The sequence below is a fragment of the Capricornis sumatraensis genome, chromosome 16, assembly GCF_032405125.1.
Source record: "Capricornis sumatraensis isolate serow.1 chromosome 16, serow.2, whole genome shotgun sequence".
NCBI classification, from domain to species: domain Eukaryota; kingdom Metazoa; phylum Chordata; class Mammalia; order Artiodactyla; family Bovidae; genus Capricornis; species Capricornis sumatraensis.
This window is the reverse complement of record NC_091084.1, coordinates 77,069,863-77,093,360: the sequence shown is the minus strand read 5'-3', so window position 1 is coordinate 77,093,360 and position 23,498 is coordinate 77,069,863. Positions and strand designations below refer to the sequence as shown.

General features: G+C 43.3%; 2 protein-coding genes across 5 annotated transcripts in view; one reads left to right on the top strand and one right to left on the bottom strand.

Annotated features, from left to right (window-relative positions):
* ATG13 (autophagy related 13) overlaps positions 1–4,763 on the bottom strand; it is a 47,298-nt gene extending 42,535 nt beyond the window's left edge. For 3 of the 4 annotated variants that reach the window (XM_068989321.1, XM_068989322.1, XM_068989323.1), the window contains exon 1: positions 4,458–4,763. The gene's annotated coding sequence lies outside the window, so the exon portion shown is untranslated. Of the gene's footprint in view, positions 1–3,983; positions 4,097–4,457 lie in introns of all 4 variants that reach the window. The other variant, XM_068989320.1, reaches the window with a different exon arrangement.
* Positions 4,764–5,141: 378 nt separating this feature from the next.
* HARBI1 (harbinger transposase derived 1) lies at positions 5,142–14,394 on the top strand. The gene is made up of 3 exons (XM_068989069.1): positions 5,142–5,221; positions 6,196–7,009; positions 12,882–14,394. The coding sequence occupies exons 2-3, from the start codon at positions 6,340–6,342 to the stop codon at positions 13,259–13,261; spliced, it is 1,050 nt and encodes a 349-aa protein (XP_068845170.1). The 5' UTR covers positions 5,142–5,221; positions 6,196–6,339; the 3' UTR covers positions 13,262–14,394.
* Positions 14,395–23,498: the final 9,104 nt, after the last annotated feature.

The window sequence follows — 23,498 nt, the reverse complement described above, 5'->3', positions numbered from 1 at the left end:
ACTACAGAGAAAGGGAGATGAAGACCATCTAGGAAGACATTCCAGTAATCCAGATGACAGTGGTGATAACACTGGATTAAGACGAGGCAGTCAATAAAGAAAGGAAGAGGCAAATAATTTCAAAGCAACAGCTGAATAATTTGGCAAGACACCATACAAAAATGATCCCAGATAATATCTTTAGCCCTTAAAACTGGGAAAAGTTAACACTGATCACTGAAAAAATAATTTCTATGTTTTCTAATTTTTAATATAGACTTTTTGTTTTTATTTTATTAAAAAAAATTTTTTAGGCCACACAGTGTGGCATGAGGGATCTCAGTTCAAGGGACACCATAAATTGATCATGTTCTTTTTTTTTTTTTTGATCATGTTCTTGACCATCTAAAAAATTTTCTTTCCAAGCAAACTAGAAACATAATAAAAAGTTAACTATGTATACATTAGAAATCTTTTTATAATAAATATTGAAATAAAAACCAGTTACAAATGATCTAGAAATTAACCAAATGAAGAATATTTGACAACAAATGAGATAAAGAAGTCAGAAGAAAATTTACAGCCTTAAATGCATTTATAACTAAAAAAACAAAAGTCTCAAACAAGTATCCAATTTAAGAAACCAGAGTAAAATAAACCAACAGAAAATGGGAGGTGGGAATAAAGATAAAAGCTGTGTCTGATTAATTATGAACAATTTAAAAACTAGTCTAAAGAATAAGTAAGGCCAATATCTGATTTCTTGAAAAATCCAACAGAAATAAAGGGTAAAAACCTCCTTAAGCTTATACTTAAAACAAGACTTCTAAACCTCTACAAGTATTTCTCAACTTAATATCTTCTAATGACCTAATAGCTGTGGGCAACACAGAAGGAAGGTGAGGCTGGGGACAAACCTTAAGCCTGAGAGTATAATACGATTTTTAACTTTCTTTTATATTTGTATGAATCAAAAGTCAAATGTAAAAGCAGTATTTTCCAAAACAAGAATACTGGGTTATCACTTCTCTAAATTTCTTTTTTTAATTTACATAATATTTTAAAATGTTATTTATTTATAATTGGAGGATAATTTTATTTTTAACTGGAGGATAATTGCTTTACAATGTTGTGTTGGTTTCTGCCATAAAACAACATGAATCAGCCATAGGTATACAGATGTCCCCTCCCTCTTGAACCTCCGCCTCCCACCTCCCACCCCATCCCACCCCTCTAGGTTGTCACAGAGCACCAGGCTAAGCTCTCTGTGTTATACAGCAAGTTTCCATTATCTATTCTACTCTCTCAATTCATCCGGGTCCTCCCCTCGCTGTATTCATAAGTTTGTTCTCGATGTCTGAGCCGCTCTTTTTGCCCTGCAAATAGGTTCATCAGTACCATTTTTCTACATTCCATATATATACATTAATACATGGTATTTGTTTTTCTGACTTACTTCACTCTGTTTAACAGGCTCCAGGTTCATTCACCTCACTAGAACTAACTCAGATTAATTCCTTTTTATGGCTGAGTAATACTGCATTGTATATATGTACCGTAACTACTTGATCCATTCATCTGTTGGTGGACATCTAGGTTGCTTATAAATTATTTACCTTTACTTTTACTAAGATACAATTGACAGATTAACTATTCCATGTTAATTTAGTTGTTTTTCTATGTAATGGTGATTCACAGTCTTATCCTTTCTCTTATTAATTTGTTTGGCTGTGTCAGGGCATGTAGGATCTTAGTCTCCTGACCAGGGATGAAACCCATGCCCCCTGCAGTGGAAGCTCAGTCTTAACCACTGGACCGCCGGGGAAGTTTCCTCTTACCCTCTTATCCCATCGCTTGTAACCAAGGGCATAGGGGGGACACGACCAGGGCAAAAACAAATTTCTGGTGCCACTTACTCTGGCATTTCAGGGATTTCACTAGTAAACTGGTCCACATTTACTCTACAGTTAAAAACAACTTAAAACTAATTTTAAGTCCTTTTAAGGGATTTAAAATACTTTTAAGATTTAAAACCTAAATTTTTAAGTTTCTTTTTTTTGTTTGTTTGCTTGCTGCGTGGCATGAGGGATCTCAGTTCCCCCACTAGGGACAGAACCCATGGCTCCTGCAGGGGAAGTTCAGAGTCCTGACCACTGGACCGCTAGAGAATTCCCAAGAAAACTTGCTCTATTCCCCTTGGTCACAGAGGACTAGCTAGTCTTCTTTGTATTCTCCTTGGCTACACTGTCTTTATACCATCAGTGACTACTTGCCGTTTTTATTGTTGTCTATGATTTGACAAAGAGGAGGCAAAGACCAAAACCCCATGAACCCTCTCCTCTATTAAATCCATGCAAGAAAAGACGGTGTCCTATGGAAATTCACCTTATACAACTCATCACCAAAAATTGGAAATTACTTCTAAATCATCCACACATAAAGTTTAGGTACGCTTTTTCCAAGAATAAACTTTTAGTATACATATTTTAAGACTCTCAAGTCAACAAACAAGTCAAAAGAGTCTTAAACAATATGGTAATTCAAATATTACCTGAATAGCTTGTATTTCTTATCAGTGAGTTTCTGTACCTTTTTTTTTAAGCTGAATAATAAAGGGTCATAACAGTGAGGAATTTTTTAGGTGAACTCTTCATTCTCTGGGATCTAAGCATTGCTCCAACCATAGTGTAATGATGTCATTTTCATCTCTTCTATAATAAAGTAAAAAGTGTTTAAAAAGTAAAATAAATATTTAAAAATAAAGTTTTAGGGATTTCCAGGTATTACTAAGATTAAATAAATTCCCTCCAGATGAAAATTCCAAAATAAGTAACTTCCACTACAACTGGAACAAAATGTAACTGCAGAACATCAGTAAATGAACTTTATCAAGTGAGAGCAATAAGTTCTACAGCGGTTGCATTTTCTGATTAGTCAAAATTATCTTTGAAAACTCACTCATGTATAATCAGGTCTTTGGAAGCTCAATACTAATGTCTTAGGCTTCTTTTTGCATTTAGACTATGGACTCCCTGTTCTGGGTCATGGAGGTCATAAACTAAGGCAGTTGGGTGGATGCAAGCAGGTAAGACAATGGAAAAAAAGAGATTATTGCCCTGTACCTCCATACAGTACAACCCCAGGATGTGTATATAGTAAGACTGAACTGTGTCCAGCTGATTCCTAGGCCTTAAGTAAAAAAATATATAATTTGGATTATTTAATAGCTGCAGACCTGTAGTTTTTGCACATCTTAATAACAACCCAAGGGGAAAAAAAATACAAATATACAATAGGAACTGTTAGGGGTAAGTACAGTAATTGCAACTTTCATGAAATATAAATCTCAAAAGTTGCCACAGCAGTCTTAACTTTAGATCCAATTCTCTTGAAAACAGCAAGAGAATTAACCACACACATTCTACTATACAGATCAGAATATATGACACTTGCTTTAGCACTTATTCATCATCCACTAGGTAAAATACTAACTCAGGATTCCATTCCACAAGCATTTAACAAGACTTCTGCTCAGCTGAAAAATGGAGTTGAAAGAAACAAAGAAAAACTTATAATTCAGTTGGAGCCACAATATTCACATATTTTTTGAAAAGGACTAACACATAAAACAACGCACAATAACCCGGAGTTAATTTAGTGTAAAGAAAGGATCTGTTGCTTATTATATTACTGCACATCTCCCATTGAAGTGTTCAATAAATTCTATCACCTTAGGAGATGACTTTTAAACTTATTAAACTAATTATACTGAGAAAATAGGTACTTTTGTTCTTCACATATTCGTTCATTCGTATCTCCCCCCCCATCCCACCGCCCCACCTTCCACCCCTTTCTCTCTGGCTGTGGGATAGCTAGAAGAGGAAGAAATACTAAAATGAAACGATACATGAATTGGTCAGGAAAACTTGGTGAATAACTGACTGGGGAAAGTGAAAACTGAGATAAGTTAGTGATGAATCCCAGGAAGGTGCTTGGCCACTTACCCAGAGATTTATTTAATGAGAATGGATCGCAGGTTTCCACAGGTCGTTCCACTGCCAGTAAGAGAGCCGTGAACCTTGGGTCCCTTTTTTCACTAGTCAACAGTCTCCCTCACCTACACGCGGAGTACATATTTGGCACTCAACAAATCTTGATTGACTGAAAACCTATCTTTTTCATACTGGCACCCAACCACAGAGGTGTGGCCCCGCAAATTCCCTCCAGAAAAGCCTTACAATTTAACCCAAAGAACTGAGAAAGTAGTCAAAAGCTCTGGGGATCTTGGTACGGGCTGGGAATGATCAAGGGCCAACTGGGCCTACACTGACCCGATTTCCCAACCAAAGCTCAGGGGACTGACCTACAGCTAGCAGGCTTCGGCTTCGCCAGGAGGTACCCGACAGGCCGCAGATCCAGAGCCTCCCACCCGGGGGCGCTGAGAGACCCGGGGGCGTATTCCCTCCCCAAGTTAGTACCTGTGAAGCTGCGACACAGAGAGTGGCTCGGGGCTCTCATTACGGAGGCCGGGGCCTGGGGCCGGCCAGCTGCGTCTCCTGGCTGAGGGCTCCGCGCTCCGGAGCTGCAGGGACAGCACGGGTCGCAGATAATACCTCTCACCTCGGAAGCCTCGTGGCTCGCAGGCCTCGGGAATTTCGTTCCCAAGACTGCGCGAGTCGTCGCACTCACGTCTACCAGGCTCTCTTCAAGGCTTCCCTCACAGCTCAAGCGATCAGTCCTGCCTTAAGCCCAGCCGCCGGTCGCTTCCCAGTGCCGCCATCGTTAGTGTTTGTTTTCATCCGCTTCGGTGACGGCCGGGGGAGGAAGAGGGCTACGGGGGAAGTACAGCTACCTAACATCAGTCGCACTTTCGCTACAACGTGGATGCCCTACTTAATCTTCTTCCTCTTTGATGTGCCCGTAAAAACTGGTTTCCTTACCATACAAGTCTGACTCCCCAATCTCTTCAAGCGCCTCAGAAAAGAAAGGCGTAAACAGCGGCGAGAGGAAGAGGGGCTGGAAGAGCGCGCAAGTTTGGGCCGTGTGTGGAATGTGCGTTAACGAATCGCAGGTCGCGGCGGCGGCCGCAGAGAGGACGCGGCTCGGGGCGGGCACTGACGCGGAGGGGCGGGGCCTATACTGAGCGCCGTGGCGGCTCGTTTTGGGCCGCAGGTTCCGGAGGCGGGCCGGGCCCGGCTGGGTGGTTGGGGAGTGTGACGGGTAACCGGGCAGCCGCGGAGAGGTGGGTGAGCGGCCTCGGCTGACTTGTGCCGGGACCATCACACTTCCGTATCCACTTCTAAGTCAGCTTTTCAAAGCCTTTGAGGTGGAGTTGCGTGTTAGCCCCTCGCTCTCCCAGCCTCCTCTTCTGCGCCTTCCTTCCCACCTGCCTGATCTTCTCTGCTTCCTAGCTCTCAGCCTCACGATTTGGGTTTCTTGGGGTGAGGAGAAAGCCTTTTGTTAAGAGCACGTAATCTCCATCGACCAGCCTGGGTCGTGGGCGGTTTTCTGTTTTTGTTTTTGTTTTTTTTTGCCCCTTCTTCCCTGTTAGACGGGTTTGAAGCCCCGTCTCTTTACCCCTTACTTATGCTGTGGAGCCAGAGGGGTTTGGGTCATGAATCCCACCGTGACTAATCTCTGTCCTGAGTACTTATGACGTGTGTCAGCTGGTTCGTGGCCTGTCTACTTAGGAGCAGACCTCTTACTTTGTGAATAATTATGCCATCACCTCCATTAACCTTTTGCTCTTCCCAGTTCCGGTTGTGGTGGTTTAGTTGCTAAGTCATGTCGACTCTTGCGACCCCATGGACTGTAGCCTGCCAGGCTTCTCTGTCCATAGGATTCTCCAGGCAAGAATACTGGAGTGGGTTGCCAGTTCCTTCTCCAGAGGATCTTCCCAACCCAGGAATTTAACCTGGGTCTCCTGCATTGCAGGCAGATTCTTTACCAACTGAGGTAGGAGGAAAGCAGTTCGAGTACCATGCAGGCACTAAATGAGCCACCAATACTCAACTCCCATTCTCCAAGCCAAAGCAAGCCCGTCCTGTGGTCGTGAGTTAGTGGAGAAAATCCCAGAGTTAACAGTTATAGCACCTTTTGCTTGAACAAAATGGAAATTTGAGAAAAGAATCTGTTGTGGTCTTTGAATCACTTTAAAGTCTTCGGTGAGTGTCTAATGTCTTGCTTTTTTTGTTTTGTTTTGTTTAACCTTTACAGAGAGAAGATTATAAATACCACAGGCACTTAAATGACGGTTAGCCGTTGAATTCTGACACTTCCTTAAATACTTTCTTTCATCAGCATCTTCACTGGAAAGAGTTCAGGAAAAGTAGCAGAGGGAAAGAAACATTTACATGTACCATGGCTATACCAATAACAGTACTTGACTGTGATCTCTTGCTATATGGCCGAGGTCACCGGACATTGGACCGCTTTAAGCTGGATGATGTGACGGATGAATACTTGATGTCCATGTATGGGTTTCCACGACCGTTCATTTATTACTTGGTGGAGCTCTTGGGGGCGAGCCTTTCTAGACCTACTCAGAGATCCAGGGCTATTAGCCCAGAGACACAGATCCTTGCAGCCCTGGGCTTCTATACCTCAGGTTCCTTCCAGACTCGGATGGGAGACGCTATTGGAATCAGTCAGGCATCCATGAGTCGATGTGTTGCCAACGTCACCGAAGCACTTGTGGAAAGAGCTTCGCAGTTCATCCACTTTCCAGCTGATGAAGCCTCTGTGCAGGCTCTGAAGGATGAATTCTATGGGTTGGCAGGATTACCAGGGGTCATAGGGGTAGTTGACTGTATGCATGTAGCAATCAAAGCACCAAATGCTGAAGACCTTTCCTATGTGAACCGTAAAGGTCTTCATTCTTTAAATTGCCTGATGGTGTGTGACATCAGAGGGGCACTGATGACTGTGGAGACAAGCTGGCCAGGAAGCCTCCAAGACTGTGTTGTGCTACAGCAGTCTTCTCTCAGCAGTCAGTTTGAAGCTGGGATGCACAAAGAGAGCTGGCTTCTTGGTAAGTCTGAGGTATAAATGCTTCACTCTGTAGATAGTGAAAAGATACTTGGGACAGTAGAATGAAATATGGAGGTCTATAGACCTGAGTCTCAGTCCTGTTCTCTTTTCAACACGACCTCGGATGAGAACTCTCTGAGCCCTAATTTTTTTAAATCAACATTTAAAAGACACTTATTAACATCAAAAAGTATTTATCTATTTATTTGGCTGTGTGGGGTCTTAGTTGGGGCACACAGGCTCTTCCTTGCAGTGTGAGGGCTTCTCTAGGTTCAGGGCCTTCTCTGGAGTTGCTGCATGTGGGCTTAGTTGCCCCTCGGCACATGAGATCTTAGTTTCTGGACCAGGGATCGAGCCTGAGTTCCCAGCATTGGAAGGTGTATTCTTAACCACTGGACCACCAGGGAAGTCCCAAAAGACACTAACATTTAAAAACATATGATTTGACTCAGTTCTTCTAAGAACTTATCTTGGAGGAACATATTTGGAAATATATAAAATAAAATTACACTCAGGAACTTGCATAACAACAGTATTTTGTAGTCACAAACAACAGTAGCAACAACAACAACACAGATTCCCCTTAAATAAAGTCAAAGTACTTATCAGTGCAGATCTGGTTAAGTATAGTACCTTCATACAATTGAGCCTTAACTTTTTAGAATTTATTTGGCTGCACCAGTCTTAGTTGCAGTACATGGAATCTTTGTTGAGGCGTGTGGGATGGAGTTGCCTGACCAGGGATTGAACCTGGGTCTTGTGCATTGCGAGCATGGAGTCTTAACCCCTGGACCACCAGGGAAGTCCCAGAGCCTTCATTTTTATCATCTGTAAAATAGTGAAAGTAATGCTAAGGGCAGTAATATCTATTGTTAGGATTAGGGAATATGTATGGAAGTTCACTCTGAAGTATTGTGCAAATGTATTCTTTTTGCCATCGGTGACTGTCACCATGATGTCTATATGAAAATGACAGAAGACAGTGCATTCATACAGTTCTTACGGAAACTCACTTCATAGACCTGACTGCCTAAGTGCCCTCGGAAAGCCAGGCTTAATGATCTGAGTAGAACAAGAACCCATTCAGTACAAAGCAGTGCAAACCCATGTGACTGTAGAGCTGAGAGGAATACAGTTAGTTAGCAATGATGAAACCCTCAAGCCTGGCAGCTCTCTTTTTGTTTTATTTTTAAAGCACTGCTCTTTATGTGAGCAATAAGACAGGGGTTATCTTGTACACAACATATGTGAGAGATGGAGGGGCACATTAAGCATCAGAAGACCTCTCTTTCAAAAGCATGAATCTTAACCTGGTTTGTTAAGGCCAGTCTGCACTGCACATACTCATTACACAGTGTTTCACATGTAATAGATGCTCAGGAATTTTTTTTTTTTTTCTTTAATATGCTTACTGACAGTTAAAGAAAAACCTTTCCTTGGGACTTTCCCAGAAGTCCAGTGGTTAAGATTCTGTGCTTCCAATGCGTGGGATTCAGGTTTGATCCCTGGTCGGAGAAATAAGATCCCACACGCCTGACAAGGTGGTCAAAAAAAGAAAAAGAACCCTTCCCCCCTTCCAGGTGAAGAGAGACTGCTGCCATACTGGCTGGTTTGGAGCTGCCAGGGCACCACGGGAGACAGCTGGGAACTCAACTGAGTTTCTTCAGTTGTTGCTTCTACACACTGTTGCCAGTGCATCACCTTCTCGTTACCCTACTGGATGTTTGTCTTAATCCCGCCTTTTGCCTACTCTAAATTTTTAAATTCTATTTTCATACAACTCATACCAAGAAGAGAAGGAAAGACTGAAAATGTCTCTTCCAGCTTCTTCCACAGCTGGGGAAGTACTTGGGTTCTAAGCTGATTTCTTGTGACATCACCTGGGTACCCTAACTCTAAAGCCAGCTAGAAATGACTGAGCACTTCCAAGTTAGGCAATCTTGTAAGTACTTTGCCTTGGATTATCTCACTTCATCCTTATAAAAACTTTTAAGGAGTTATATGCTAATGTCAGCATTTTCACAGAAGAGGAAATTAAGGCACGGAACATGTAAACACAAATAAACATTTGTGTTTATTTTTTTTAAGAATGAATCATATGAGGAGTTACTGTATTTGGCAAATGGTCTTTTCACTAGGACTTCAAGGTCATGTACCAATTACTGATTTTCTTTTCCTTCACAATTGAGGATCCCAGGTTCAGTTGGAATTATGGTTTTAAAGTAGTTTTTCAGTTGTTTACAGGACATAGTTGAAAATAAGTAAAACTTTGGACAAATTTTTATGTATTTTTCTGATTGCCCTCTTGACAGAAAGAGTGCAAGTGGGAGAGATGGAAACATTGCAACCACACTTAACAAATGTCTATTAAGGCCAGTTTTGGTACCCGGCCACATGCTAGACACTAACGATGCCAGGGAAGTACACCCACAGAAGCTGATGCTGTGGAAATTAATTCCTTTCGTATCCTCAGTTCTGCCACAGACCCTTTGAAAAGCCTCCATGAGCTGTAACAGGCAAGCTAGTTTGAAAACGTGAACTAGTGTAGTGTTTCACAATTTTTCCAAATCAAAAAGAGTTATCTGGGGAATTTTAAAAATGTGTTTATTTATTTTTGGCTGCATCAAGTCTTAGTTGAGGCACGGGGCACGGGGCTCTTCTCTAGTGGTGGAGCATGGGCTCCAGAGTACCGGCTGCGCTATAACAGTGTACAGGCGGCCCCTCAGCATGTGGGATCTTAGTTCCCCGATCAAGGATTGAACCCTTATCCCCTGCATTGAAAGGTGAATTCTTAACCACTGGACCACCAGGGAAGTCCCCTATCTGGGAAATTTGTTTAAAATAAAGGGACCCACTTCAGGCTTCAGAAATGAGATTCTTCAAGAAAAGAATCCGATCATCATTTTTAACAGGTCGCCCAAATCATTTGTAATGAATAGATGGTTGGAAAACACTGGTCTCACATGTAGGGAAAACTGTCAGGATTCCGAGGAATGACAAGATGTTGAAAAAAGAAAGATAAGATGCCTGATTGTATCTTAAGTGCACCATCAGATTTGTAGAGCAGTTCTAGATTTGTTAAACCTAGAACTAGCTGGGATTCTCCCTTGGGTTTTGTTTGTTTGTTGAGCATATTTTCACCTTGGGTGTCATCGCTTCACGTCCTCATTCTTGTCTGCCCCTTCAGAGGGCATCAGCTAATTCTTCCTCTCTAAACGTACCTGCTCCTACACACAGTTCAGCCCGAGTTATTCCTTCAGCTCTTGACCTAGTCCTGTTAAGCAGCTTCGGGTAAGCTCTGCCAGAATGTCTCTTGGATGACTGATCATATAAGCAATTATAATCTGTTTAGCAATTCTGATCCTAATCCCCTCCTGAGTGTCTGTCTTTCTGGATTAAAACCAGTTAATGGTGATGGGGTGTTTTATAAAAGGTCACCACTAACTCGCTGATCTTGTTGTATGTTTACCCAATTAAAGCTCATACTGTTTCTTAGAGTGACATTTAACAAATATTTAGCATGTCTGTGTTTTCACATTCATCTTTTTATTTATTTATTTATTTGTTGTCCACGAGGCATGTGGGATCGTAGTGCCCTGACCAGGGATCAAACCCACATTCCCCGAGCCTTGGAAACACAGAGTCCTAACAACTGACTGCCAGGGAAGTCCCTCGACATCCATCTTAAATGGTTTTTAATTGTCTCTTGCAGCATTATACCATTGTTTTAGTGACTCTGCTTCTGGCATTATTAGCATTTAGTTGACCAGCTCCTTCCTCTTCCTGTGCCTGACAGATCATAGGATGGCCAACGTATATTTTTATTTTCTCATTTATAAAATGAGTTCAATAATATCTGCCTGGCAGAGCTGGGATTGGAAAAGAGATCATACGATGCCTACTACATAGTAGGTATTCAGTGTCATAGATATTATTTTCATTATGACTTACAACATCAGTTTTTTATATACAGTATTTGGTAGGGACAAGTTCAATTAAAGAAGGTTGTACTTAGGAGGAAAAAGGTCAGCCAAATATACAATTTGAAAATATTTGATATCTCAGATACTTAAAGTTAATCCAGGGGCTTCCCTGGTGGCTCAGTGGTAAAGAATCCAGCTGCCAATGCAGGAAACATGGGTTTGATCCCTAATCTGGGGAAATTCCACATGCCACAGAGCAACTAAACCCGCGTGACACAACTGTTGAGCCTATGCTCTAGAGCCGGGAAACCACAGCTCCTGAAGCCCGAGTGCCTAGAGCCAGGGCTTCGCAGCAAGAGAAGCCACTGCAATGAGAAGCTCATACGCCACAACTAGAGAGTAGCCTCTGCTCACCACGTCCAGAGAAAGCCGGCGCACGGCAATGAGGACCCAGGGCAGCCACAAATAAATTAAAAAAATTAAAGTTAATCCAGTCTACCTAAAACTAATAGTGTTATATGTCAGCATCTCAGTAATGTTTTTAGTTAAAAAGCTGCATTTAAAGTTAAACCAGTTCTTGGAAATGTAAGCTCCTAAAAGAAAGGACTTCTATATATTTGGAACAGTGCCTAGCACTCTGAACAGTCCATAACTATTTACTGAAATTGATGGTGGGTGAGGAACACAGCAAGTATGCAAGCTGGTATTCCTTAGGTCTATTTGTCTCAAATTTCTAAGGGTTTGTTCTTCTATCTGAGACATTTCACCTTCCAAATTTAGTGACTCAAGACAAGTAAACATTGTAGAAACATTGTGCTATTGTAATGGGATGCTGCGCACCAGTTTTGTTTTTAGTGCTTCCCGGGATCATTGATACAGAAGTCATTTAAAGGAAATGCCTTGTATATGTTATTTTAATTGACTTCTGATTTTACCTCCCTATCCCTGACTGTTTGCATCATTATATTTATGCTTTCCTTGTTAATGTGAAATTCTACCACTTCCTCTGTTAGAAAGGTGTGGTTCTAATGAGTGTGATTTCTAGGTTGGCAGAACATCTCTGCTGGCACTTTTATTTTTCTGAGCACTGGAAGAATGAATGATTATTGTCTATAAAATCCTCTGAAATCCCCTGGTGTAGTGCCTTCACACCTGACATTTTAATGGTAAAATTAGAGATTTTTTTCCTCACAGATGTTTTGAGGTCTTCTGGCAGAACTTCCTGTTTCTCTCTTGCACTCTTGCTCTTTAGAGGTTTTATTTTATTTTTAAATATTTATTTATTTGGCTGCTCTGGGTCTTGGTTGTGGCCCGGGGGATCTTTAGCTGTGGCATACAAACTCTTAGTTGTGGCATGTGGGATCTAGTTCCCCGACCAAGGATTGAACCCGGGCCCCCTGCATTGGGAGTGCAGAGTCTTAGTCACAGGACCACCAGGGAAGTCCATGGAGATTTTAAAGATTGGCTTGCTATGTGATAGTTTCTACTAACTTTTTATTAAAGAACAATATCTTTGAATTTAGAAAATCCTGGAATTGCCTGGCAGTCCAGTGGTTAGGACTCTGTGCTTCTGCTGCTGGGGGCCCAGGTTCAATACCTGGTCGGGGAACTAGGATCTCATAAGCCACATATCACGGCGAAAAAAAGAATATTCAAGAATTTCATTTTCTCTAGTGCTTTCACCTCCGTCCCACATTCCATCAGACTTAGCTTTCTTTAGCCATGTCAGCTTTTTTCCCCTGTTGGTTTTAGCCGAGGGTATTCCCAGCCAAGACGCCTGGCTTCCTGCTCCTAACATGGGCATGCCTTCTCTATGCCACAGCATTTCCCTCTCTGTTTCCCTGCTCTGCTTCGGCTCCAGAAACAGTTACGTATTCTTTACCTGGCTTTTCTTCTTTTGTTTGTATTCCAGTTATAAACATCTGTGATTTCTTTGGGCCTTCCCCACAGGTGACAGTTCCTTCTTCCTCCGCACCTGGCTCATGACCCCACTTCACATTCCTGAAACTCCAGCTGAATATCGCTATAACATGGCCCATTCCGCAACTCACAGTGTGATTGAGAAGACCTTCCGAACGCTCTGCTCCCGATTCCGCTGCCTGGATGGATCCAAGGGGGCACTGCAGTACTCCCCAGAGAAGTCCAGCCACATCATCCTGGCCTGCTGCGTCCTCCACAACATCTCCCTGGAGCACGGGATGGATGTGTGGTCCTCTCCAGTGACCGGCCCGGTGGAACAGCCCCCCGAGGAGGAGTATGAGCACATGGAGTCGTTGGACCTGGAGGCTGATCGCATCCGTCAAGAGCTGATGCTCACTCACTTCAGCTAATGTGGAAGGTGGGGAGGAGGGAGGCTTTCCAGGAGCTGTGACAAACTTCCCCTCCCAGTACCCCCTCCACGGTCCCATGGTCTAGCATGCCTGAGTGTGTGGACACCTGTCACAAACTGACGTATAATCTGCGTGTTTTAGAAGGGTTGGGTCAACACCAGAATATCTTGATTCATTTGCAAATTTATTAACTAAACAGAAACCCCCAAGTCCAACAGTTCCCTGCTATGCACTGAACACCAGGTTAGCACCATTCACTCATTTGAAAGTTCCTTGGTTGTAGACATTTATATCATGCTTACAGAATCAATGAGGAAAACAGAATCAATGAGGAAAACAGCATCTAGCCAGACAGAACACTTTGTTTGTTGCAGTTATCGAGAGATTTCAAAAGAAAGCGATATTTGTCCTGAATTATTTGGATCGTATTTTAGCTTTTCTAATTTCCTACCTATGTAGACATAATATGAAGCAAGTGTGAAGAGTGATTTTCAGCTGGGGAATGGACTTCTGACATAAGTAAATGGCTTCTAATCTGAGTTTGCAGTGTGCGTTTTTAAGAGGATGTGAGGGACAGTCTGAAACCTCCATCTTAATCTGTCTGCGGTAATTGAGCTGACTTGGACCTAGCTCCCAGGGAGAACATCTGGACTCCAATCTCCTACTTCCAACCCTGAGTAGGTGCTAAAGGCTAAGTGGGTTTAGGAATTCAATCAGCTTAAAAAAGACAAGTCAAATATAGATAAAACAGAAAGCGTACACTTTCACAGAGAATCTAAAGACTGATAGATTGACGGGCAAAGGAGACTCACCCAGGTTTAGACAGTCCCCATCTAAATGGATCACATTTCTTATGGTCAGGATGTTAGAATGTCCGTTTGGCCATTCTGCTTTGAAATTCCTTGTTCAGAAGGAAAGTTTAGGGAATAAAGTATTAAAAAAAGAAAGGTAAAAGGGATATAATTTCTTGATTTGAAATTAGTTTTGAAGTTAGATCTACTTGAATTATCTTGTGTGCAAAGTGATGGACAGAATTTCTCAGGAAATAAATAATCCCCCACCAAGTCTTATTCTAAAATTATACTGATATATAAATAACCCAATTGGAATAATGAAAGTGTGAATTAGGTTCACACATTGGTGCCTTTGCTGGGACAAAAAAGAGACTTTCCTGAGATTTGTTTTGTTCCTGGTTTCTCAGGCATTCACCATGTGATCGCTCTGAATTGTCCGGTTGAATCTTTTCCTACCTGCCTCTGGCAGTGTTAATCTGGTGATTTTCAAAGTAAAGAAATGAACAGCTGATGACAGAAGAAATTTGGAAATAAATCGAGGGTGACTCAGCCTCAAGATTAAAAACAATTATGGATTATTATCTGCTGTTTATTTCTACTCCAAATGCTATTTCCCATCACCATCCTACTCTATAAAGAGTGGGTCCATTTGGCAGGAGGTGGAGCTTGACAAGTATAGTGACATCGTCCAACTGGGAGTGGACAAGGGAGAGGGGACTGGAAACTTTAGTTCTAGTCATTATGCAGTGAGGTGCCTGGTTATGTGTTTTTTTTCTTTGTGAAGTTTTAGCTTGTGACCCAGGCTTGCTTTGTCTCCCTCATAAGGCAATATTTTAACTCTGTCTTTCCAAGTTTCCTGAGATGGTTATTTTTCCCTATGAAGTTTTGGTTCCATTATGAATATTGCAAGAGGAAAGGCTTACTGCCACCTGTGCATGTCAAGTGGCAAGGTGGAGTGTAATCTTGAAAAGGGCCTAGCCTTCTAGCCTTCAAAACCTACATTAAAGGAAAATTGGGGTTTTTACAACTTAACTTATCAGTTGGTGACAGGAAGCCTCAATGGGAAGAACAGTCTAGGGGCGATTTCATTAGCACTTTCAAGTCTATTACTTGCACACCAAAAGTGCTTTCTTTGTGCTAAACAGACCAACGGAGAAGGCAGTGGCAGCCACTCCAGTGCTCGCCTGGAAAATCCCATGGGTGGAGGAGCCTGGTGGGCTGCAGTCCACGGGGTCTCAAAGAGTCGGACACGACCGAGCGACTTCACTTTCACTTTTCACTTTCATGCACTGGAGAAGGAAATGGCAACCCACTCCAGTGTTCTTGCCTGGAGAATCCCAGGGATGGGGGAGCCTGGTGCGCTGCCGTCTATGGGGTCGCACAGAGTTGGACACGACTGAAGTGACTTAGCAAACAGACTAAATATTGGCTGGCAGTGTTTTTCCCCAGGAGTATTTCATTCCCTAATAATTCTACCAAGTAACTGTTCAAATCTATTCCTTTAATCTCCTTTGGATCTGGATTTCTATAGGCCAGGGTTTTTCTCAGTCCATAGTTATACTTTACCCAAAATGATCTCGGGGAGGGATCTGGATCTGTATTTCCACATTACCAAGGGTTTCCTCGTAGGAGCTTTTTATAAGTGCCTGAAAAGTCTTCTGTTGAGGGCCTTATTGTTGATATATAGTATCTTCGTGGTATAGCTTTGGGAAAGAGTCAAGGATTTTTCCCTTATGTAAGCTTCATCTTCCCATAGATGATTCCATCTGGCCAGCCTGAGAGTCTTCCAGATTTGCCCTTAGCTGTTCCAAAACAGCCGAAGTCTCAGGTTATACTAAGGAAAAACTACAATATTGGGTCACCATCGGTTTACCAGTTCCAAATGATACAAATGAGGGAACATAAACATATTCTTAGTTTAAAATGAAGTGAGCAGAGATGGAGCTCCTTTGCTGGACTATAGAGGATCTGTAGCAAGTTCATCTAATTTAGGAACAAACAAGTCACAATCTTAATAGGATCAGATATGGAACAGTATAAGAGAGGAGGAGGAGTAAAATAGAGGCTAGATAGAGAATAGACATACTCTGATTATATCCCTACCTGAAATAATGAGCTGAAAACTCAAGAGCTAAGCTTAACTGCTGACTTCCCTAGCAAATGGAGGGGGAGTTAAGAGGAAGTCAAGAAAATAAGAAAGCAGGGGTTTTAACCCCTGTGCATGCACATATTCTCAGGGCTCTTTTGATCCCTAGATCCCACCTAGATTTTACAAAATTGTGAGTATAAGAGAACATGGACTCAGCATTAAGTAAGAATGGCAGTGCAGAAAGGAAGAGAAAATATGAGCTGAAGACGGGACACTCCAGGTATCTAACATAAAATTCACAGGCTTTTTTTTTTTTTTAATGTGGCTACCATCTAAGATCCCACTTCGTGATAAACAAATAGGAGATATGAGATCCCCTGATATTATATGGTAAAAGCAAACTAGACCTTGAAATCATAGGATGTAAATTTCAAAGTCCTTTGGAAAGGAATCTCCATGTTTGCCCAGCAAAACATTCACTTTCATACTGTTGATACTATCTAGCCTTTACGTATACAGCTGTCTTTATAGAAGGACTGAGCTTGGTGCCATTCTAGAGTCTTAAAATGTGCATATGTTTCAATCCATTGACTAATGCCACTACTAGAAATTGATCCTATGTAAATAATCCCGGAGAAGGAAAAGCCTGCTTCTGTTCTGTGAATGGTTAGTTGCTGTTCGAGGAACTCTCCTGTTCCCTGGCAGCTCCTCCATCGCTACACTGCTTCTACCCTTACTGTCCAGCTTGCAGTGTGTCCATTATCCCAAGGTGCCGAGACCAGAGGACAAAAGAACAAAATAGGATTGCAACAGCAGAGCCTCTGACTGGCTCATCATTTTGACCCAGGAATCTAACCTGTGTCTCCTATTTGGCAGGTGGATTCTTTACCACTGAGCCACCTGGGAAGCCCCCTCTTCCTGGGCTTCCTAATAAGATGACTCGTGGTACTGCTGCAGAGTTATCTCACCCTCGCTTCAGACTTGATTCCTACCACCCAGTGTGTTAAATTTCTCAGAGCCCAGAGCAACATAAGGAACGGTCTTCTCCCCTTCTCTCCTGTCCCTTCCCTTCACCCTTTATCACAAGCAATTCCCCCAGGTCAGTAAGTCCCAGTCCTCATTCCTGGTTTAGTCTTTCCAGATTTTTCCACACGATTGACAGCGGCTTTGTTTATTCTTAGGGTGGCCAACTCTCCTGGTTTGCCCTCTGTTGTCTGGATTTTAGCGCTGAAACTGTTGTGTCCTGGGAAACTCTTTAGTCCTTAGCAAACTGGGACAGTTGGTCACCCTGCTTCAGGGGAAGCCGCCTCTTATTTTCAAGGGCGTGACTCCTCCAGAAGACTCCTACCAGGATACAATAATGAACAATCAACATAAAAATGAGTCGTTGAGTTTTTTAACACCAACTTGAAGGTGTTTGTGTTATGTATCCCAGGATGATTGGGCTGCTTTTTTCAGGTCTCCCTCCAGCGTGAGAAGATTTCTCTAGGTTTGAGGGTTTCAGCCCCGGCTCTTTTGTTATCTTCTCTTCTGCCCCAATAGACTTGATAAGAATAAGTAATGGTTTATTGTCCCACTTGAAGCAGTTTCTCTAATGAAATTTTTCTGTAAAGATGCAACTCTGCCTGCAGAATAAAAACTGTTTTCCCTGGTTTCACAGAGCAGTCTAACCTCAGCTTCTCAAACATCTGCATTTTCAGATGTGGATTTTAGATTTATATTTGCATAGCCTTCAAGTGTTTTTCCCAAAATAAAAGTCTCCAGATTCGAAAAACCAAAAGCTTCCTATCGCCTTGAAATTAGTTTGTTTAGTTTTCCTCATTGAAATCAAGATTTCAAAATAAAGTCATTACATAGGTCAAGTTTGGGTGTGGGCTGTAGCTTTAGATACTTAAGCCCCACAAGCCTCTCCAAGAAAGAAGCTTCTCTAAAGCATGTATTCTAGGAGTAGAAGCCCAGCCCTGAGACAACAGCAAAACAAGGTTAGTTTGCCTGCTACTCAACTTGCTCCAGGAACTTGGCAGAGACTGCTTATTGTTGTTTAGTTGCTAAGTCAAGTCCAACTCTTTTGCGACCCTATGGACTGTAACCCACCGGGGTCCTCTGTCCATAGGATTTTCCAGGCAAGAATACTGGCGTGGGTTGTCATTTTCTTCTCCAGGGTCCTCTTGCCCCTGAATTTTCATGGGTACATGGCTTCCCAGGGTAAAGACAAATTCCTAGTTAGGTGTGGCTATGTGACTCTATTTTGGCCAGTGGAATGTAAGTGGAAATGTTCTGTGCTATTTTCAAGATGTGTCCTTATGGCTAGGAGACATGCCTTTCCTCTTTGAGCTTCCTGCTGCTTGGAATGTAGACATGATAACTAGAGCTTGAGCAGCTGTCTTGGACCTAAGATGAAAACCACTTATTGAAGATGTCACAGCAGCAAGATAGAAGCCTGGTCCCTGATGCTGAGCGGCCGCACCTTACTGTAGGCTGTGCATCTCTGGATTTCTTTTACATGACAGAGAAATAAACCTCTGCCTTGTTTCCTTGCTCTTTTTGTTTATGTGTAGTAGGTCCTAATCATAAATAATAAGATTATAGCTGCCTCTTTGCAGGAGATGCAATTACAGGGAAAATATTTGGAAGTAACATACATATTCAAAATGGGGAGCATGGTCAGTAAATCTTCTCAACAGGATATTGTGCAATCGTTTAAAGTAACAACTATTAAAGGCTTTAATAGGGAAATGATACAATGCAAAACAATAATGCTATTGTATCTCTGCTTAAATTAAACACAAATTATGTAGAGGAATTCCCTGGCCCTCTAGTGGTTAGGACTCCACACTTTCACCACCATGGCTTGGGTTCAATCCCAGATTGAGGAACTAAAATCCCTCAAGCCACATGGTGTGATCGAAAGAATAAATAGAAAAAATTATTATGGTATGGACCTAACAGAAGCAGAAGATATTAAGAAGACATGGCAAGAATACACAGAAGAACTGTACGAAAAGGATCTTCATGACCTGGATAGTCACAGTGGTGTGATCACTCATCTAGAGCCAGACATCGTGGAATGTGAAGTCAAGTGGGCCTTAGAAAGCAACACTACGAACAAAGCTAGTAGAGGTGATGGAATTCCAGTAGAGCTATTTCAAATCCTGAAAGATGATGCTGTGAAAGTGCTGCACTCAATATGCCAGCAAATTTGGAAAACTCAGCAGTGGCCACAGGACTGGAAAAGGTCAGTTTTCATTCCAGTCCCAAAGAAGGGCAATGCCAAAGAATGCTCCAACTACCGCACAATTGCACTCATCTCACACGCTAGTAAAGTAGCGCTCAAAATTCTCCAAGGCAGGCTTCAGCAATACATGAACCGTGAACTTCCTGATGTTCAAGCTGGTTTTAGAAAAGGCAGAGGAACCAGAGATCAAATCGCCAACATCCGCTGGATCATGGAAAAAGCAAGAGAGTTCCAGAGAAACATCTATTTCTGCTTTATTGACTATGCCAAAGCCTTTGACTGTGTGGATCACAAGAAACTGTGGAATATTCTGAAAGAGATGGAATACCAGACCACCTGACCTGCCTCTGGAGAAATCTGTATGCAGGTCAGGAAGCAACAGTTAGAACTGGACATGGAACAACAGACTGGTTCCAAATAGGAAAAGGAGTACGTCAAGGCTATATATTGTCACCCTGCTTATTTAACTTATATGCAGAGTACATCATGAGAAACCCTGGACTGGAAGAAACACAAGCTGGAATCAAGATTGCCGGGAGAAATATCTATCACCTCAGATATGCAGATGACACCACCCTTATGGCAGAAAGTGAAGAGGAGCTAAAAAGCCTCTTGATGAAAGTAAAAGAGGAGAGTGAAAAAGTTGGCTTAAAGCTCAACATTCAGAAAACGAAGATCATGGCATCTGGTCCCATCACTTCATGGCAAATAGATGGGGAAACAGTGGAAACAGTGTCAGACTTTATTTTGGGGGGCTCCAAAATCACTGCAGATGGTGATTGCAGCCATGAAATTCAAAGACACTTACTCCTTGGAAGAAAAGTTATGACCAACCTAGTAGCATATTCATTCAAAAGCAGAGACATTACTTTGCCGACTAAGGTCCGTCTAGTCAAAGCTATGGTTTTTCCAGTAGTCATGTATGGATGTGAGAGTTGGACTGTGAAGAAGGCTGAGCGCCGAAGAATTGATGCTTTTGAACTGTGGTATTGGAGAAGACTCTTGAGAGTCCCTTGGACTGCAAGGAGATCCAACCAGTCCATTCTGAAGGAGATCAACCCTGGGATTTCCTTGGAAGGAATTATGCTAAAGTTGAAACTCTGGTACTTTGGCCACCTCATGTGAAGAGTTGACTCATTGGAGAAGACTCTGATGCTGGGAGGGATTGGGGGCAGGAGGAGAAGGGGACGACCGAGGATGAGATGGCTGGATGGCATCACTGACTCAATGGATGCCACTCTGAGTGAACTCCGGGAGTTGATGATGGACACGGAGGCCCGGCATGCTGCGATTCATGGGGTTGCAAAGAGTCGGACACAACTGAGCGACTGAACTGAACTGATTATAGGATATATCCAAGGACTTCATGGGAATATAAATAAATTAAAACTTTTTGTTTGGGAAGATGATCACATTCTTTTGTTTTCAGTTCAGTTCCAGGCCTCCCTGTCCATCACCAACTCCCAGAGTTCACTCAGATTCACGTCCATCGAGTCAGTGATGCCATCTAGCCATCTCATCCTCGGTCGTCCCCTTCTCTTCTTGCCCCCAATCCCTCCCAGCATCAGAGTCTTCTCCAATGAGTCAACTCTTCGCATGAGGTGGCCAAAGTACTGGAGTTTCAGCTTCAGCATCATTCCTTCCAAAGAAATCCCAGGGCTGATCTCCTTCAGAATGGACTGGTTGGATCTCCTTGCAGTCCAAGGGACTCTCAAGAGTCTTCTTGAACACCACAGTTCAAAAGCATCAATTCTTCGGCGCTCAGCCTTCTTCATAGTCCAACTCTCACGTCCATACATGACTACTGGAAAAACCATAGCCTTGACTAGACGGGCCTTAGTCGGCAAAGTAATGTCTCTGCTTTTGAATATGCTATCTAGGTTGACCACAACTTTTCTTCCAAGGAGGAAGTGTCTTTGAATTTTATGGCTGTAGTCACCGTCTGCAGTGATTTTGGAGCCCCCAAAAATAAAGTCTGACACTGTTTCCACTGTTTCCCCATCTATTTGCCATGAAGTGATGGGACCGGATGCCATGATCTTTGTTTTCTGAATGTTGAGCTTTAAGCCAACTTTTTCACTCTCCTCTTTCACTTTTATCAAGAGGCTTTTTAGTTCCTCTTCGCTTTCTGCCATAACGGTGGTGTCATCTGCATATCTGAGGTGATTGATATTTCTCCCAGCAATCTTGATTCCAGCTTGTGTGTAAGATAAACTATTATTGCTCACAGTTGGTAATCCATACTGTGGTGATCTACATGATTTATTAAATTATGCTTGGAACGAACATATTACCATATTTGTGCTGACCATGTTAGTCTGTCTACTAAGAGAGTTCAAAAAAAGGCCATAGTTGTGACGATAACACTTTGTTGAATTTAGAACCCAACGAGACTATTGGTTATTATGTATTATTAAGAAGCACGCCTGTGGTTTTAGGCCTTTGCAATAAAATAAAAGCAGTATGTGTATTATATTTCCTGCCGTAAGATCAGACTACACAACCCTAACGTTCCCAGCTTTTCTCAGCTATGCTTATGGGAGCTAACTGGAGCTTGAATAGAGATTATTTGTTCCTCAGCCTGGATTCTCTCTGTGCCTTTTGGCTCAGGTGGGATAAATACTGTTGAGAGTCCATAAGGTAGTCGCTGAATTACAGTTAAGTAACAAAGTGTTATCATACTATGACTTGCTCTTCAACATTCTCAAGAGAAATCCCGGTTTTCTAAACGAGTTAGACAGCCCGCACTCGACACAGAAAATGGCAGAAGCCTAGTCTACTCCGACTCCATGGCTTATGATCTGGGTTCGTTTATTTACGCCTTGGACAGGAGCCGGACCGGGAGTTGGAGCGAAGCTGCTTCTCGACGCTCGACTGCGGTTCCCTGGACGATTGCTTGGGCGCTCCTCCTTTGAGGTCTGGGGCCGTTCGTCTATTCGGTGATCTCCTGCGCCGTCTTCTCGCTTGATGTCTCCCGAGCGGCGGCGGCGGCGGCGGCGGCGGCGCCGGGTCGAAGGCTGTCTCGTCCGCGAGTCCCCCGCGCTCAGGCTGCTTTCTCCCGCCGGTCGGCGGAGCGGACCCCTCGCTTCCTTCTTGCCTCTCCTTCTAGTGCGCGGCTCAGTCCACCCGTTGGGCTGCAAACCGAGCCCCCGCCCGCCTCTCAGGTAGGCCCAGGAGGAGCCTGGGAGGCCCCGGCCCGGCATCCTTCCGCTGCCGGGTTCGGAAGACCTTGGCGCCGGCGGGAGGGCCGGTCGGCCGCGGAGACTCGGGCAGAGGAGGAGCTACACGGCGGCCGCGTTCGGGGGCGCGGTCGGAGAGGCGGCGGGCAGCGGAGGGAGAAGCCGGAAGGAAGGAGGGATGCTGGGGTTGCCGCCTGGAGTGGCCCGGGAGGGAGGGTTCGTTGGGTCCGGGGAGGGTGTCGGTACCCCCAGTGTTTGGGGGAAGCCGCTTTCCAGGAACGGATAGAGCTTTGCGCGCTTTGGCCTCCCGCCCCCCAAAGGCTCCGGGTGTCACGACTCAGTTGTACTGGGGGACACTCTCCGAGTCCGGCCTTCGAAGGGACCCTTGACTAGGTGGAGGCTTGAGGCCGCAGGGCCCTCCGGTTCCTCTGAGCCAAGTGTCACGTTCTCGCCTTTTTTTGGGTAGGGAAACTGAGGTTCATCTGGGACGTGACTTTCCCCGTATCCAGCACAGATCTTTAAATGCACCGTGAGTTCATTTTTTCGTTGTTTACCAGTTCACTGTGTGTCCCTCCCGCCCCCACCCCCCATACTTAACCCGTCATTTTATCCACATAGTGATTTGTCGTTTGATCGTCTCTCTAGTCCCTGCTTCCGAGGAATATAGGTAAATTCCGTCTCTGGAGACTTCAGAAGTAAAGGGAACACGCAGTCTTGCGGCTGGTTTTGCTTTCAAAGTCTGTATCATTTTAGCGGGAGGAGTCATGACAATTTCTTTTTGTTTCTTGATATAAAATTTTGTTTGCTGTCGGGTTTACTTTCGCGTTGATACTTTCTGTCTCCTTCCTCAGCCTGTTTCTCACTGGAAGTCTTTCAACTGTGGTGTTAAGTACTTAATGTCCTGAAGAGGATGGTCAAGATTTTGAAGTCAGATATTTGT